The sequence below is a fragment of the Bubalus kerabau genome, chromosome 10 (genome assembly GCF_029407905.1).
Source record: "Bubalus kerabau isolate K-KA32 ecotype Philippines breed swamp buffalo chromosome 10, PCC_UOA_SB_1v2, whole genome shotgun sequence".
NCBI classification, from domain to species: Eukaryota; Metazoa; Chordata; class Mammalia; order Artiodactyla; family Bovidae; genus Bubalus; species Bubalus kerabau.
The window spans coordinates 84,008,534-84,026,602 of NC_073633.1; the positions used below are offsets into that span (position 1 = coordinate 84,008,534).

Here is an 18,069-nt window from a genome sequence, read left to right on the forward strand (position 1 = left end):
TCTCCCTGTATATTGATTGATATTCAGCATACATATATTATACTTGATAAATATTTACTGAATGAGGAATGAAGAAATAGTTGTCATAAATCAACTTCACTAAAATAGGTGTTTCTTTTCATTTCAATCTTATACATTTTTTTTTCATTTAAAGTCTGAAAGTCTGATATTGAAATGTTTGAAAGTAAAGTGATTATTTTTCATATTTGCAGGACTATCTCAAGCAGGTGCTGGACATTGATCTTCATGCCCAGATCCATTTTGGCAGGGTTTTTATGAAACCAGGGTATGAAAATAATCTTGTTATCTAATATATGGGTTAGTTTGGCTTGCTTTGACTAACAAAGTTTTTAAATGCTTTCCTATTACATTTTCTATTATGGATTATTTATTCTAATAAAGGAATGTTACAGTATTACAGTTCTTTGAAAAAGTATATATCCTATCTGAAATGGGAATTCATCTTCTTTATTAAACACTGAATCTGGTTTAAAAAGAAGCAAAGCAACTTTCCAAACCTTTTCTCCTTTTAATTCCCATGTCTAGTTCCTTCCTTCTCTTTTTCGTCTCTTTCTCTCACTTAAAAACATTTTAGTATGAAAATTCTCAAACATACACAAAAGCAGAGAGTATAATGAAACCCCCTGTACCCCATAACCCAGCTTCAGTAATTATCAACATTTCTCCTTAATTGTTTTATCAATCCCTTCCTTTACCTTTTTCGGAGAGCAGAGGGTTAGATGGTTTTAAAACAAATTCTAGATGTGGCATTTTAGTATACATCTCAAATATTAATAATAACAACAGCAGTATTATCTTATATAATCACAATGGTATTATCTCACCTAAAAAAATAAATAAGAACACCTGAATATCATCTAATTCCCCAATCATATTTGAAAAGTCTCCCAAATGTCAAGGAAGAGTATGCCTTCTTATATATGTTTTATTTGAATTAGGATTTGAGTTAGGTCTACTCAATGTATTTGGTTGTTGACTCTCTATTAAACAAGAACATTTAATACCCGCCCCCGCTCCCACATTTTTGGTATGCCATTGACTTGTTACAAAAACTGAATCCTTTGTCCTTGTGAATAGGTTTGGCTGATGGCTTCCTTGTGGTGGTGGTTGACTTGTTTCTCTCTCTCTCCAGTATATTCTGTACACTAGAAGTTAGATCTAAAAGTTTGATTAGATTCAGATTCACTTTTTTTCTTTGCAAGAATACTTCATGAATAGTATTTCATAATGCTTACTACCTCCAAAGAGGAAAGAAAAATAAACACATACCTAGATCTTGCATATCTCCTAAAAATTAATAACTCCCTGAGGATTGGCTAGAGGTTTTGTGATCCATAATAAATCCTCAAAGAATGCAAACATTGGTGTTGATAAAATGTGTGTGGCCATGTATTTAAGCAATAGCCTGTCTGTTCAGACCGCTGCTGCTCTCTAAGTCTGTGATACATAAACATAAAAACAGTGTTGAAAGGCCTCAGTGTGTGGGTGAGCATTTCAGCACGCCTCCTTGCTATCTGGGACAACAGTGATGATGCTTTAGTTCAGGGTTATACTCTGATGGGTGTTCATGTGAACCCTGAGAGTAGAGGTGGGACCTACCAGTTATTACAAGTGAGCTGTAATAGCAGAAATAGCCGGGAAATAGCAGAAATTTCTAGAAAGAAGCCTTTTTTAAGTGTCAAGCAAGCCCTCCTGGTCTCCCTGATTTATTGGGCACCTCATGTCAGTTCTAAGACAGGGATTGGGCTTTATGTTTAAGTATCAAGTTAAGATAATCCCTAAAGCCTTTCCACAATCTAACAGAATTCAGAATTCTTAGTGTTGTATTTCTGTAGTTGCTCCAATATGGCCTCCACTGACAGGACCTTTTTACTATTGAAGCTGTTGCATTGGGATCATTCTTACTAAGAATATTTTGTCTTAAGCAAATATCTTTATGCTATGAGTACACACGGACTTTTTAAAATTCCTGTCCCCATGGGCAGTACTAATATGATTAGAATACAGAGAACATCCCATGAGTACATCAATGTACTTCTCACTAACTGCAAAAATTGAATTGATTATTTCTCTACAGTGAGAAAGAAGCTGACATTACTTGCCCTCACCTCTAGGGGAGAAATTTTGTGTAATATCTACTATTGAAATTAATCTCAGCACCTATGATATATAATAAGTACTCATTTTATTTTTAATCTGTTATTACCATTCACTTCAGCTGTAGGAGTTCATCAGTTCCTACTGTTTATTCTCTTGCCTTAAAGTTTAAAAGCTGTTACATTCTGATCTCAAGAGGGAAAAGAACAACAGGTGTTAAGTTTTAAGGAAAGAGCTTTCCAGATCCTAAACAGAAACTTCCTAGTCTAGCAATAAGGCATAATAGCAGTGCACAGTTACAAAATGTTTTATTATAATGGGGTCTTTTAAAATGAGTATCTTTAGAGAAATCACAGTGCCTGTCTGCAAGATTCAAAAGATGATCTAAAGTAGCTTCAGATACATAGAGGGAAGGTGTCATGTGTTCCCTCCTCACTCTTAGTGTTTTAGTTTGCTATAAAAAAGTGGTTTAGAACTTTAAATGGACTTCCTTTAATTGGCCAGAATTTTATACTGTCTGAAGATAAGAATTTAAAGTAATTGCTACTTAATAGTAGAACAAGAAGAAATATAAAAAGCTGAAGAACAATTTAGCTTTGCTCTTCCCACATACAGTGCATTCAGAATGCAATTAACCTCTTTCATTTTAGACAAAGAGATACTCAAAAAGCATTTGGAATATTATCAACCAGATCTACCAATCACGGTTTTTATGGGTCATCTGCAGTGAACATAGCTGTAGTCAAAATGTACCTTGGAAATTATTTTCATCACACAGTAACAATAATCGCCAAATAACCTATCTATAAATAGATAAGACAGTCTAATCTCTGTTTTCTAAAATACACCAAAGAATCAAGAAGTAAGCAAAAAAGGAAGGCCTCAGTAGCCAAAAATAGATGTTATGAAACCAATATAGTAACACTTAACAGCATACCCTATGAGAGCCTTATCTAATTATGAACCATAATGTTAGAAAAACCTTGGTTCAAATCTTTGTTTCCCCATTTTGTATCTGAGTGATTTTGGCTAAATCACTTAATCTCTGAGTCTCATTTTCATCATCTATAATGGAATAATAATTGTCACCTCATAGGATTTTTTATAGAATTAAATGAAATAATGGATATAGTGCTTAGATGTTTCTTTAAAAGTGGTGGTTTCTATTATTATTATTATTATTATTATCATTCTAACAATATAGCTATTACTACTCTCTGGTTCCCAAACCTAAGGCCAGCTTTAAGGGTCGAGATGATGGCAGTCTCAAATGAGGGGACCCCAGAAAAATAAAACACTAGGGGGAGAAAAAGCAGAAGCAAGAACTGTAGAAACATCGCAGCGCATGCTGTTGTGTTATGGTTTAATATTGTGGTATTAAACCCAGTATCACTGTGTCATAGCAGTGTAGAATTGGTTAATAATGACGGCTGCGAGTCATCAGAAATGTTCATGTTCATCCTTTTACTGCAAAAGGTTGTGCGTGAGTGATCCTTTTCTCATTCAGCTCATCAGTGAAAATAGTAAAAAGGAAAACAGTTTGGGTAGTTTTTTTAGTTATGTGGAAATTTCAGCATTCCCTAAAATTTTGCATCATTCAAGTTTCATTTATATAGTAAAAATTTTAGCTGAGAGTCTGTGTGAAGGGTAGTCTATAGAAAAAAAAAAAAAAATCACTCTTATTTACTGCCCTCCGCCTTCATGCCACTGACACCCCTCCCCACACCCCTGTGATGAGGATTCCTGTCAGACCCTTAAGGAAACATAATTTGAGAATATTTTAAAATTATTATTGCTTTAAGGGCACTCAAAGCCGATGCACTGGGACAACCCAGAGGGATGGGATGGGGAGGGAGGTGGGAAGGGTTTCAGGACAGGGGGACACATGTACACCCGTGGCTGATTCATGTCAATGTATGGAAAAAACCACCACAATATTGTAAAGTAATTAACCTCCAATTAAAATAAATTAATTAAAAAATAAACTTTAAAAATCGTTATTGCTTTAATTTTGTTCTAGTCATGATATTTTGTTTTGATGTTTCAAAAACTTCCCTTCATAGGGAAGCTTTTATATTTATTGCTGAGTATAGTCTTAAAGGGCTGAGAAATACTCATCTTCAACAGTAGGCGGTTGTCTGATAGACATGTCTTACCAGATAGTCGTCTGATAAAAAGAATGATTGTTACTGGTCAGCAGGAAATAAACGCATTAGAAATTGTTAAACTAAAGGGCTAGAGAAACTGGGGTTGGGATACACTTCTTTGGCACTGGCAAGAAGGAAACAAAGTGAACTACAGAAAACCAGGAAGCCTTGGTTAAAAACAGAAGATGCTAAAAACAAATTAATTTAATTGTGCTTCACTGCAGGTTATAAAGGTTTAAAGGAGAGTCAACAGAAAAGTATTTTTAGAGAGTAAGTGATCTGTGTGAAGGACCATATAACAAGAAAACTGCAGTATTTAATTTACTCATCAAACTGCTTAGCAGTCACTAACAAATATCCTCTATTTTTCTTCTAGCCTGCCAACGACATTTGCAACTTTAGATATCGATGGTGTAAGAAAAATAATCTTTGCGCTACCAGGTAAGAATAACTTAAATACTTTCTTTTGCTTTTTCTGGAAAAATAACCAAAATCTTTTTGTGCCCCAGGTGAGCAGTCCCCTATCAGAGCACATGATTTGGACTCTGAAAGACCTGGGCTCAAGCCCCGCTTTGCATACTGTATGACCTTGAACAAATCACATAATCTCTCTGAAGCTATTTCTTCATCTATAAAATGGGGCAAATATATGCTTCATAGGGTTTGTGCAAAAGTCAAATTAGATAGTACCTTTCAAAGCACAATTCAGACCCTAAGATGATAAGTGTTACCTGTCACTACATCTTTCTGGGGCACTCACAGGACACTGGTCAAAGTTAGCGATGTAATCATCTCCCGCAGCTATTGTGCTCAAAGGGCCCTGAATCACCCCTGCAGATACTAGAACAACAGCAACAACGGAAATACAACATTGCATCTACTTGTTATTTTTTCAACTTCTAATATTATCCTCTGATCTGTAAGCAATGTTCCATTCTCTATTTTTTGGCATAGATTCCTTCCAAAAATAACCTACTTATCCCTTTCAGATGTAGAAGTCTGGTGGCTTTGGAATGCTTATTTGCTTTTTTATAGTTAATAAATCTCAGAGATAGAAAGAAAAGGCAGGCAAAAAATTTTAGAACTTTAAAAACATTTTTAAAGCCCCTTATCTATAAGCATAAAAGAGGTTTGATTGCTGTCATATTAAGAGAGAGGACATGTAAGTAAAGTTTTAGTTCTCAAAATTTATCTGTGGTGTAAAGCTCCTTAAGGCCTTTAATATAGCCCTAGATACTCTGAACACCATTATGTAGAGAAAGGATAACCTCTTTCTAGCTTCATTTTGCTTAGAAGAGACTGTTTATGTTGTCTACAAATGATATGACTTGACCTACGAAGTATGTTGTAGTGGGAGCCTGTTTTGCCATTACAAAGTGTTGTTTATCTGCCAAAGAAGTTGCAATTAAATAGCCTACTTTTCAAATTGCTCCTCTGAGATTTTCTATGCTCAGCCTGAAGGTACCAAAAGAGGGCAGCAACAATTCACATGTTCAGATTGTAAAACCAGCAAAGTGGTTCTTTTTACAAGGATTTGAAAACTCAGAATCGGATTTTGCAAGTCTTGTGTATCTACTTGTTCTTTTTTTAACTTTTTAAACTTACTCTAGTAACATGTGTTCACCGTAAAACATTAGAAAATACTTAGATAAACAATAAAAAATGTTATCCATAATCTCCCTTACCCGAAATAACCACTATTTTCAGATTTTTGGTGTTGGTTCTTCCAGTCTCTTTTTTAACATTGACCAATTCATTTTTTTATAGAGTAATTTTATCAAGCAGTAACATTACAGGAATACTGTAATCATTGTTGAGCTTTTTTTCTTTTTTCTTTTTTTTGCTTTCCCAGAAAACTTTCCATCTGTTTACATTTTGATTGAAGAGTAAAGCAGTTAATTATCACTAAGAGTCTGCTATCCTGTGGAACAACTCAGAAAAACAACAGTTTTTTCTACTGGAATAATTGTGTCACTCATCACTTTACAATTTTAAAAAAATCTCTTTTTAACTGCTTTTGTAGGTAGAAAAAAATTAAAGGTAGGGTTTTAGCTAGTAATAGGCTAAACCAGCCATTGCCTTTTATTTTGATGATGAAATTAGCATCACGTAACCAGGCCAAGGGAATCTAAAAGCCCAAGCCATTCCCTACCCCCCACTACACACACACACACACACACACACACACACACACACACACACACAGTCACATATCACGGTATAAAAGTATCAGTAAAATTATAATTTTAGAACCAACAGGGATATTGAGACTCATGTTGTCCAAACTTTTTATTTTGTGATTGAGTGAAGTTAGACCTAGAAAGGTTTGGAACTCTTGCCGGGGTCACACAGCTTTGTTAGTTAACAATACCACACAAGAAACTAAATCTGTTATTCTCCTCTCAGTCATTTTTTCATAGCTCACCTTACCTGCCTTTGAAGTGCATGACACACCCAGATTTCTTCGTGGAGAAGTACAATTGAATTCCTCAAATTTTTCTTTTAACTGTGAAAGAACTTGGCATTTGTGTTATTCTGCTCGGGCTGCCAAAGCAGAATATCACAGACTGGGTGGCTTAAACAACAGAAGTGTATTTTCTCACAGTTCTGGAGACTAGAAGTCTAAGCTCAAGGTGCCAGCTCAGTTGGTTTCTGTGGAGCTCTTTCTCCCTTGCTTGCAGATGGCCAGTTTCTCCCAACACCTCCACATGACCTTTTCTTCTGTGTACACTCCTCATGTTTCTTTTTCTTTTTATGAGGACACCAGTCCTATTGGATGAGAACCTCACCCTTACAATCTCATTGAACTTCGTATGCGTGCTAAGTTGCTTTAGTTGTGTCCAATTGTTTGCGACCCTATGGACTGTAGCCTGCCAGGCTCCATCTGTCCATGGGGTTCTCCAGGCAAGAGTACTGGAGTGGGTTCCCAGGTCCTTCTCCAGGGGATCGTCCCTACTCAGGGATTGAACCTATGTCCCTAACCTCTCCTGCATTGACAGGAGGATTCTTTACCATTTGGCGCCACCAGGGAAGCCCATTTAACCTTAGTTACTTCTTTAACAGTCCTATCTCCAAATATAGTCACATTGGAGGGTTAAGACTTCAACATATGAATTTGAGGGAAACATAATTCAGTTCCTAACAGTATTCACCTTCAAATCCTTCACATTTTAAATCATTTCGTTTTATATGTTTTAATTTAAAGAAATTTCTGGGTAGGGAGGATTATGGATAAATTTCTTTATGCTTATCCCACTTGCTAATATTTTTTTGCACTGAGTATGTATTACTATGTAATTTTATGCCATTTTAAAAATAGCAAGTACAAACTGATTAGTAAGGGCTTCAATGTATGGCTCTCAGGAAAGCAAAAATAAATGATGTTCAGCAGCTTCTGTGCATCAGAAGTCTGCGTTTCACTGGTAAATCCAAATGTTTACACACAGTCAGCCATTTGGTTGACTATGGCTCTATTCTGGCATTCGTTTGGATTCGAGGTGATTCAAAAGAGGAAGGCTAGTGATTAGTCACTTCATTCCCTTTGATACCTGAACGTGTAGACATTCATGATTTTTTTGGCAAATTTCTATGTGTATACTATAAATAACTGCTTGGTTGACTTCCAGGGAATCCTGTGTCAGCCGTGGTCACCTGCAATCTCTTTGTTGTGCCTGCGCTGAGAAAGATGCAAGGCATCTTGGATCCTCGGCCAACCATCATCAAAGCCAGGGTAATGTTTGCTAATGACCAGAAACCAAAACTGAAGCCTAGTAACAAATCAGGATATGATTTTTTAACTGCCCAAAACAAACATCTAGAATTTTATGTTGTTGTTGTTATTCAGTCACTCAGTCATGTCCTACTCTGTGTGACCCTCTGTAGCATACCAGGCTTCCCTGTCCTTCACCATCTCCCAGAGCTTGCTCAAACTCATGTTCATTGAGTCAATTTCAAGGGAAAATATGATTATATACCTCTCTTCATGATAGAAAACAAAGGGAAAGGAGTCCCCTTTATTCCCTTTCCACATTATTCCATGACTCCTAAAGGGAATAATTTTCTTCAGCTAGAAGTCCATTTAGGAATGGATATGTAATGACAAAATGGTCAATAGAATACTAAACTAATACTAAACCCTATGGAAGGAGGGATAAAAATTCCCTTTTCCCTAGGTAAACTTACAGAGAATAGCAATTTATTTGATCACTTTTTCTGTGACCCCACTGATCAATTTTAAACAGTTCAGAAAAAGACAGTTAAAGGACTAGAAAGAGAAAAAGAAGGAGAGGGTGACCATATTGTTTGGAAAAGGACTACTAAGGCTGAGGAGTTATACCTGCAGTGAAAGTCAGTCAGAAACTACAGTCCCCTTCTCACCACACTAACTCCAACTTGATTTACTACTAGTCAACTAACTATGTAATATAGTTTCTGTGTAACTAATGAACAATTTTCCTGGCAATTTAAACTAATCCTAAGCCAGTGCTTTTCTTTCTTTTAAGATTTACTGAGGTATAATTTATATATACCAGTTGCACGTGTTTAATGTAGACATTTTGAAAAATTTGGACAAACACAAACACGCATGATACCGTCACCACAGTCAAGATACTAAACAACGTCCATCGCCTCCAGAAATGCCCTTGTGTTCTTTGATTTGTTTCATGGTAAGAGCATTTAATGTGAAGACTATCCTCTTAAAGGATCTTAAAATGCACGGTACTACATAACTATAGGTAATATACTGTACAGCAGATCCCTTAGAGCTAATTCACCTTGCATAACAGAAACTGTATATCCATTAAGCAACAATTTCCCGTTTCCTCCATCCCTCAGCTCCTGACAATCACTGTTCTATCTTTTGCCTCTGTGAGTCTGTTTTAGATACTTCCTGTAAGTGGAATCTGGCAGTACTTTTGTAACTAGCTTATTTCACTTGGTATGATGTCCTCTAGGTATATCCATGTTGCCTCATGGGAAACAGTATGGAGTTTCCTCAAAAATTAAAAGTAAAACTATCATATGATCCAGCAGTCCCACTTTTGGATATATGTCCAAAAGAATTGAAATCAGGATCTCAAAGAGATATTTGCACCCCACCATTCGTTGTAACATTATCCTCTATAGCAAACATAAGGAAGCAACCCAAATTTCCAACAACAGATGAACAGATAAGGAAAATGATGTATATGTGTACAATGGAACATTATTCAGCTTTTAAAAAAAGTTAGTCATTGATCTTCACAAGATATAATTGAATGCCTGTTATGTGAGAATATTATGGCCTGTAGTTTGATTTAAAACAGATATTGAAAATGATAGAACTATCTATGATTTATAAGAAGTATAAGCCAGTTTTATTATTACTAGGAGATGAAAATTATAACTAGGTTATAGAAACTTTGGGAAAATGAAGTTGAAACTGATCTGTACCAGCATGCATAAGAATTTTAATGTTACATGATAAATTTCAGATGATTTGTGGGGCAAATGAGCTCAAGCTCCTCTCTTTTAGACTAATGAAATCAGTGCTTATAACTTCTCTAGTACTTTTAAGAGTTAGTGTCAAGGTCCTTTAAAACCACTCTTTGGAAGCTTTGACAAGACTCAAGCAGAGTCCAGGCCCTCAGTATCCGCCAGGGCCTAGAGCATGTCACCTGGGGCCTCCACTCAAATAGAATCCCCTTTTGTTATCTGTTTTCTCACAAACTCTCTTCTCTAGTCTGTGCAGCAATTAGTCCAACCTCTCCCCCCGAGTCTCCTGAAGCTTTCACCTTCCCATATTATCACCAGCAAATGTTCCAAACACATTCAGGTTTCGGCAGTTGTCTAAAAGTCTTCTTTTGTGCCTGACCTCTTATCTTCAGTTGCTTTATTTCCATAATTCTTGATAATTTTAGTTTTGCTTCAGCTGCTCACATGCCCATCCTTTTCAATGCCATGAAGTGCTCCATCTCAAAACTCACCAACTCTGGTATACAGTTCAAGAACAATGACAAGTTACCTACCAGTAGATATAAAAGAATTTAAACACCTCACCCTTTTTCCACAGTCTATAAGCCCCTTCTGGCTTTAACCCTTTTCTCCAGCCTAAATCCTATGGTGTATCACTTCAACTTTTTCTAACACCCTCAGTTTTTTTTTTGGTTTTTTTTGCCTCTCCTTCCTTCTACTACAATCACTCTAAGAATCCACAAAGTTGAATCAGTTTTCCCTTTTTGTCCTTCACTTTTATTACCAGGGCACTGAGTACAACTGGAGAAGAGTGTACATCTTTTCGAGTTATCACTTCCAATTTACAAATCTCAGGAGGGGCCAAAATTCCCCCTGAAGAACCTTTTATATCTTGTGGATCAGCTTTTTCCATTCCTTACTCCAGCCTTCCAGATCTTCACCGTTTTCCTAACGTCCCCTCCACCATCCGCATCCCCTGTGTTTTGTAGCCAAATAAACCTGATTTGAATAATGGCACCAACATTTGATGTTTTCTCTTCCTCTAATCTTGCCTGCTTTTAAATCCCTTTTCTGTCTAACTAATCATTGTCAGCACCTCCAATTAAAATTCTTCAATGCTTCCCATGACCCCAAGGTTAAATTCAGACACTCAAGTGAGCATAGGAGGCCCTCCATCCCAAGGCTTGTTCTCCCTCCAGTGTTATCTGCTTCCCATCCTGCATTCTCACCATACCAAGCTTTTTACTGTCTCCAGGATGAGCATGAGATGGCCTTCCTAGGAGGGTCTCTCCTAACCACCACCTTCTCTTTTCTCAGCTTAGAAAATTCCTTAATCATAAGACTCAGGCATCATCATGCCCTCTGTGAATCCTTTCCCGGTGTCCCTAAGAAGGCTGATTATTTACTTCTTTGTGCCCTTTTATACCATATAAATGGATCCATAAAAACTTTATTGTACTATATTTACATTAATTACTTACTATGCTAGATAATTCTTTGAGGTCACTTCTCTAAAAGATGGGCAGGACAAAGAGGAAGGACAAAATATTCTCCCCTTTTTTAACTAAAAAATTTTGTTTTTTATAGCACATCCAGGTTCACAGCAAAATTAAGCAGAAAGTTCAAAGAGTTCCTGTATTCTCCTCCCCACCCCATACATACATACACACACACACACATACACACACACACACAACATACACACACACAATCTCCTCGACTGTTGACGTCCTGTACCACAGTGGTACATTTGTTACAATCAGTGAACCTATAGTGACACATTCATTATCCCCCAAAGTCCATAGTCTACATTAGGGTTCAGTCTTGCTGTTGTGTATTCCATGGGTCTTGATAAATGTACAATTACATGTATTGACCCCTGGGTTGGGAAGATCCCCTGGAGGAAGGTATAACAACCCACTCCAGTATTCTTGCCTGGAGAATCCTATGGACAGAGGAGCCTGGCAGGCTACAGTCCATGGGGTCACAGAGTCGGACACGACTGAGCAACTTGGCACATATCATGCACCATTGTAGTGTAGCACACTCTCACAACCCAGAAACCCTCTGCACTCTGCCTGTTCATTCCTCCCTCCTTACTAACCCTTGGTCTTTTTACTGTCTCCATAGTTTTGCCTTTTCCAGAATATCATATTGTTGGAATCATGCAGTATGTAACCTTTTCAAATTATCTACTTTCACTTAGTAATATGAATTTAAGTTCCCTTCATGACTTTTCATGGCTAGATAGCTCATTTCTTTTTAGCACAGAATTATATTCCTTTCTCTGGATATGCCACCATTTATCCACTCACCTACTGAAGGGCATCTTTGTTGCTTCCAGTTTTGGCAATTATGAATAAAGCTGCTGAACATATTTGTGTGTAAGTTTTTGTATGAACATAAACTTTCAGTTCACTTGGATAAATACCAAGGAATGTGATTGCTGGATTGTATGATAAGATATATTTAGTTTTGTAGGAAATGCCAAAATGTCTTCCAAAGTAGCTGTACCATTTTGCAATTCCTGCCCCAGTGATGAGTCCCTGTTCTTCCACATTCTCAACAGGATTTGGTGTGCCTAGTATTTTGGATTTTTGGCCTTTCTAGTAGCTATCTAGTGGTATCTCATTGTTGTTTTAATTTGCAATTCCCTGTATGATGTTGAACATTTTTTCATATGCTTACTTCTCATATGTGTATCTTCATTGATATGGTGCTCACTTCTTTTGCCCAGTTTATAATTGGATTGTTCATGTTCTTATTGAGTTTTAAGAATTTTTTGTATATTTTGGATAACAGGTCTTTATCAGGCATGCTTTGTACAAGTATTTTCTCCCAGTGTATGGCTTTTCATTTCATTTCATTGACCTTTCTTTTTTTCCTTTTCTAATTCTCTTCATTAGATATTTACATGTAGAGCATACCATATAATACCACACCAAATAATACAGTTTTATCTCTTGGGTGACTACCATGTGCCAGAAAAATACTCAAAGGAAGCAGAGGACTCCTAGTCTATAGCTCACTGCCCAATTTCGAATGAGTGGAAAAAAAGTAAAACATCCACAATTTGCAGTGTTCTTCCACCAAAATATATGTGTATATTTACTCATGGTACATCATTATTTTAAGCACTGATGCTCCTAGTGAATAGGTGCTTTCTTAAGCTGCAGCTACCTGATGTAATATACCAGAACTATAATGTCAGTACAACTAAATATATTAGTGAATAAAGTATTCTGCATTTCAGTAAAATACCACAAAAACCTGATTAGCTTCATCTCTTGCTGCAAAAGGAACAGCTCTTTGTGAGGCTGTGAAAAAAATTCATTCACTTCAAATTGATGAAGTTCTTATTTCTTAAATTAACATAAATATACTCCTTTAAAACAAACAATCCCATTTTGTAGATGAACAAACAGGTATGGGAAAGCAAAATAGCTTTCCAGCACAGCGCAGCGGTTGCCAGTAAGCCTGGGGTAGGCGCTGCTAGCTTCGCAGCCTAGTATTTGCCGCGCTGCACGGCCGTCCGTGAGCCAGCCAGTCAGTGCCGCTGCTGGGGAGAAGCTTAAACATGTAGCAAATGACACAACCATGCGATAGTTCTTATGGTTTGGAACTGGAGAACACACACACCCATGGGGAGAGGTTAAAAGACAGAGATTTTTGTCCTCTGGTAATCACAGAATAAATTAGGAACAAGGGCAAGTTACCCCCTCGGTAGATATGAAGTAGCGTATAAACATAAGGAATATCACATGAAAGAGTTGAGCGTGATTTAATTAAGGAGAAACACCCTTGAATTGAATTTTAGTCTAGATTCCAGAGAGTCTAATTAGAATAATTATTGTTGTTCAGTCACTCAGCCATGTGTGACCCTTTGCGACCCCATGGACTGCAGCATGCCAGGCCTCCCTGTCCTTCACCATCTCCCGGAGCTGCTCAAACTCGTGTCCATCGAGTCAGTTTGCCATCCAACTATCTCGTCCTCTATTGTCCCCTTCTTCTCCTGCCTTCAATCTTTCCCAGCATCAGGGAAATTTTCTAATGAGTTGTGTCAGGTAGCCAAAGTATTGGAGCTTCAGCTTCAGCATCAGTCCTTCCAATGAATATTCAGGATTGATTTCCTTTAGGATTGACTAGTTTGATCTCCTTGCAGTTTAAGGGACTCTCAAGAGTCTTCTCCAACACTACAATTCAGAAGCATCGATTCTACACTCAGCCTTCTTTATGGTCCAAATCTCATATCCATATGTGACTACTGGAAAAACCATAGCTTTGACTGTATGGACTTTTGAAGGCAAAGTAATGTCTCTGCTTTTTAATACACTGTGAAATATTACTCTTTCATAAAAAAGAATGGAATAACGCCATTTGTAGCAACATGGATAAACCTATAGGTTATCATACTGAGTTATCATACTTTGTCAGACAGACAAAGACAAATATCATGGTATCGCTTATATGTGGAACCTAAAAAAAGTACAAATGAACTTACCTACAAAACATAAATAGACTTACAGATGTAGAAAACAAACTTATGATTACCAGGGAGTAAGGAGGTTGTGTTGTTGTTGTTTAGTTGCTAAGTTGTAGCCACCTCTTTTGCGATCTCTATCTGTGGGATTTCCCAGGCAAAAATACTGGAGTGAGTTGCCATTTCCTTCTGCAAGGAATCTTCCCAACCCAGGGATCAAACCCATGTCTCCTGCATTGGCAAGAGGTTCTTTAAAAGTGAACCACCAGGGCAGCTCACCAGAGAGTAAGGAGAGGGAAGGGATAAATTGGAAGATTGGGATGGCCTATACAAATTACTATGTATCTAGTATATATAAGATAGTAAGGACCTACTGTATAGCACAGGGAACTCTACTCCATACTCTGTAATGGCCTACATGGAAATGAATCTAAAAATGAGGAGATATATGTGGAGAAGGCAATGGCACCCCACTCCAGTACTCTTGCCTGGAAAATCCCATGAATGGAGGAGCCTGGTGGGCTGCAGTCCATGGGGTCGCTAGGAGTCGGACACGACTGAGCGACTTCACTTTCACTTTTCACTTTCATGCATTGGAGAAGGAAATGGCAGCCCACTCCAGTATTCTTGCCTGGAGAATCCCAGGGACAGAGAAGCCTAGTGGGCTGCCATCTGTGGGGTCGCACAGAGTCGGACACGACTAAAGCTACTTAGCAGCAGCAGCAGCAGCATGTGTAACTGATTTGTTTTGTTTTACACCTGAAACTAACACAACATTGTAAATTAGTTGCACTCCAGTGAAAATTTTAAAAATGAAAGTATCCCTTTTATATTAAAGATAAGTATATGAATGAGTTGCTAAATTAGCACCTCAATAAATCTGTTTGATGGATGGATAGATGGACAAATGGATGGATAGACAGATAAATGTATATTGAGCTTATTTGTTGAGGTCTACCTCCTTTATTTTCAGTATTAAAATATCTGCCTTAATTTCTCAATTCATAGGTCAAATTAGGCTTCAAAAATAGACTTTGTAATTTTCATCTACCCTTTTCCCTACTGCAAATACCAACTTCTTAGCCTTCTTTTCTCTTTCTACCAGAGCAGCCCAACCTCTGGACGTAAGGTGGCAGTGGTGGAGACCGCAGAATGCCAGGATATTTCCCAGTCCATTGCACTCTTTGCACGACCACCACCACCCTGTAGTTTTAAGAAATGATCAAGTTTAAGAGTGATGGAGTTTGTTTTCCTTTCCTCTTTTTCCTGTAGTTATCATGTGATGTAAAACTGGATCCTCGCCCAGAATACCATCGGTGTATATTGACTTGGCATCACCAAGAACCACTGCCTTGGGCACAGAGCACAGGTTGGTCATTCATACCTGCAGGCATCTCTTTGCGCCCATTCTGTTAAAACACAAATTTATGTATAACCTCCTTCCTTGAGTATACCTAATTTTGTAATTATTGTACATTTTCCCTTTTAAGAGATTAGATGTTAAGTTATTCCTAAACAGTGTGACATAACAGGACAAGAGTAGAAAAGACTAATAATTGTTCAGTTATTCCTTGGAACTGTATTTCTAGACAAACGTTTGAAATACAAATCTAGAATTACAGAAGATTTTTATCTGTTTGTTCAACCAGTAAATTCTAAGCATAACTTTGGTTTTAGGAAAAGGAGGGGACTCTGGCTATGTCACGCTGAAATGTGACATTAAAGCCAAATAGACTGTGATTCTCTGTAGCCTGTACTATACTCTAGATATTGGTAAGTTCTAAGGACTCAGAAATCAACTTTGCTAATTGAGTTCTATAGTTACCTGCTGTAGACTTTAAATTTTTATCCCCAACTTCTCTAGTCATATTTTACCTGACTTTTGATGCAATTCCAGAAAAAATTTAAACAAAGACCCTATTAAGTGCAGACATCACTTAGCACAGTGAGGAAGTGCACGGGCTTTGTCATCAGAGACTGCTTGCGAATTGGCCACCACCCAGTTAGAAGGACCATAGGCAAGTTGCCTCACCTCTTTTGAGGTGTCGAGAACTAAAGAAAGTAGCTGAGTAAAATGCCTACCACCTTGTCTGGCACTTAAGTAAATACAAAAGAAATGGTAGCCACTGCTATTATTATCATAATTATTTTAATAGGTTTTAAAAGCCTCTCTTTGAGACACACATCACACGTTAGCCTGAATTGAGAAATTCAGTGGCATTTTCCACAGTGCTGTAAAATTTTGATTTCGGTCTCTTAAACAATATTTTGTAACGTTTATTTTTTTAAAGTTTAATGAGAAGGTAGTAGGATACAGTAGCTAGGTCACCTGAAAAAGATACTGGGAAGTCGGATCATCTTTCTTCCTCTTGAAGACCTGTGTTTCTGTTCATCAGTTTTTATTTTGAGAAGAACTACAAGGGCTCCACGTGCATACACTGTGATGCCGCTGCCTCTGTAATAAGGTATTTCCTCCTAGGTAATCAGATGAGCAGCCGTCTGATGAGCATGCGCAGCGCCAACGGATTATTGATGCTTCCTCCAAAGACAGAGCAGTACGTGGAGCTCCACAAGGGCGAGGTGGTGGACGTCATGGTCATCGGACGGCTATGATGGTCACCAGTGGGAGAAAGCTTTGATGCATGTCCACATATCATTGACTGTATCCTGTAATATGCAACGGCACAGCTAGTTTTTCTGATTTGGATAAAAGTTAATCTGTATAGTCAACATCTTGAACTATATTTCAAAAGAATTTAAATACCTTTTAAAGAAAAAAACACCTAAAAATAAATCTTAACGGACAACTCTATTCTGATTATATCAAAGCAAATTTTTCCTTTCTTGCAAATCGCTTTGTGTGTTCAATGCTAGGTCTGATAGCGATAGCTTTTAGTAGACAGCGGTAGGTGCCTGCAGAACTTGTGTTTTTCTCATCTTTAAAATACAACTACTTATGCTCTTAAATCAAGGCTGTCTGCTTATTTATACTAGCGTAGGCAACACTTGAATTTCCCTTCTTAGTATGCTTCATAACCGCTTTACAGAGAGCTTCTGCTTGTTCTTTATCATGTGTCTCGTGTTTATGTGCACAGCGCCAAACAAAGAGTGACTGGGTGGCGGCCTGCCCTGCCTCGAGGAGCGCCACCCCGCAGAGTGTCCGGGGAGGAGTGTCTCTCCTCCCGTAGCCTCGTGGCACAGTACTCTTGGGCAGTAACTGGATACCTTTTATTTGAACAAACAAACTGGGGGAAAAAATGCTTCCTTAAGTGCTGACAGCCTTTTTAACCAATACATTTAAAATTGTACAGAACAAAAAATAAAATCAAAGACTGATCTTGTACAGATATTAGTGTTACCAGCATTCATGTGGAAATCAAGAGCAAAGAAAAAACAATGTTAAACAACTCTGTACCATAACATTTTCTGTAATGATACTGAAACTTAATGAATAAAAAAAATCCTTGGTCATTATTTAAAATCCATTGTGTTGGCCTTGTTATTTAGAAGAAGAGAGAGAAGATTATCATGCCATTCTGATGGGGTGCTGCTTGGATAAAAGCAGTAGTTAAGATGGCTTAGCAAGGTGAAGTGGTATAAAGGAGTTTTTTTTTTATAAACGACTGAGCGACTTCGCTTTCACTTTTCACTCTCATGCATTGGAAAAGGAAATGGCAACCCGCTCCAGTGTTCTTGCCTGGAGAATCCCAGACATGGGGGAGCCTAGTGGGCTGCCGTCTATGGGGTCGCACAGAGTCGGACACGACTGAAGCGACTTAGCAGCAGCAGTCTATATTTTACTGTAGCATTGTACAAATATAGACTAAGAAAGTAGGGAAGAACCTGCAGTTGGTCTGGTCTTCCCAGCCA

At 37.7% G+C, this 18,069-nt stretch overlaps 1 protein-coding gene across 8 annotated transcripts in view; it reads left to right on the top strand.

Moving 5' to 3' along the window:
• GPHN (gephyrin) overlaps positions 1 to 17,680 on the top strand; it is a 526,998-nt gene extending 509,318 nt beyond the window's left edge. For all 8 annotated transcript variants that reach the window (XM_055538377.1, XM_055538378.1, XM_055538379.1 and 5 more), the window contains 5 exons: positions 213 to 286; positions 4,642 to 4,706; positions 7,892 to 7,995; positions 15,472 to 15,568; positions 16,679 to 17,680. In XM_055538377.1, the coding sequence (XP_055394352.1) occupies positions 213 to 286; positions 4,642 to 4,706; positions 7,892 to 7,995; positions 15,472 to 15,568; positions 16,679 to 16,812 (474 nt within the window). In that variant the 3' untranslated portion in view covers positions 16,813 to 17,680. The remainder of the gene's footprint in view (positions 1 to 212; positions 287 to 4,641; positions 4,707 to 7,891; positions 7,996 to 15,471; positions 15,569 to 16,678) is intronic.
• Positions 17,681 to 18,069: the final 389 nt, after the last annotated feature.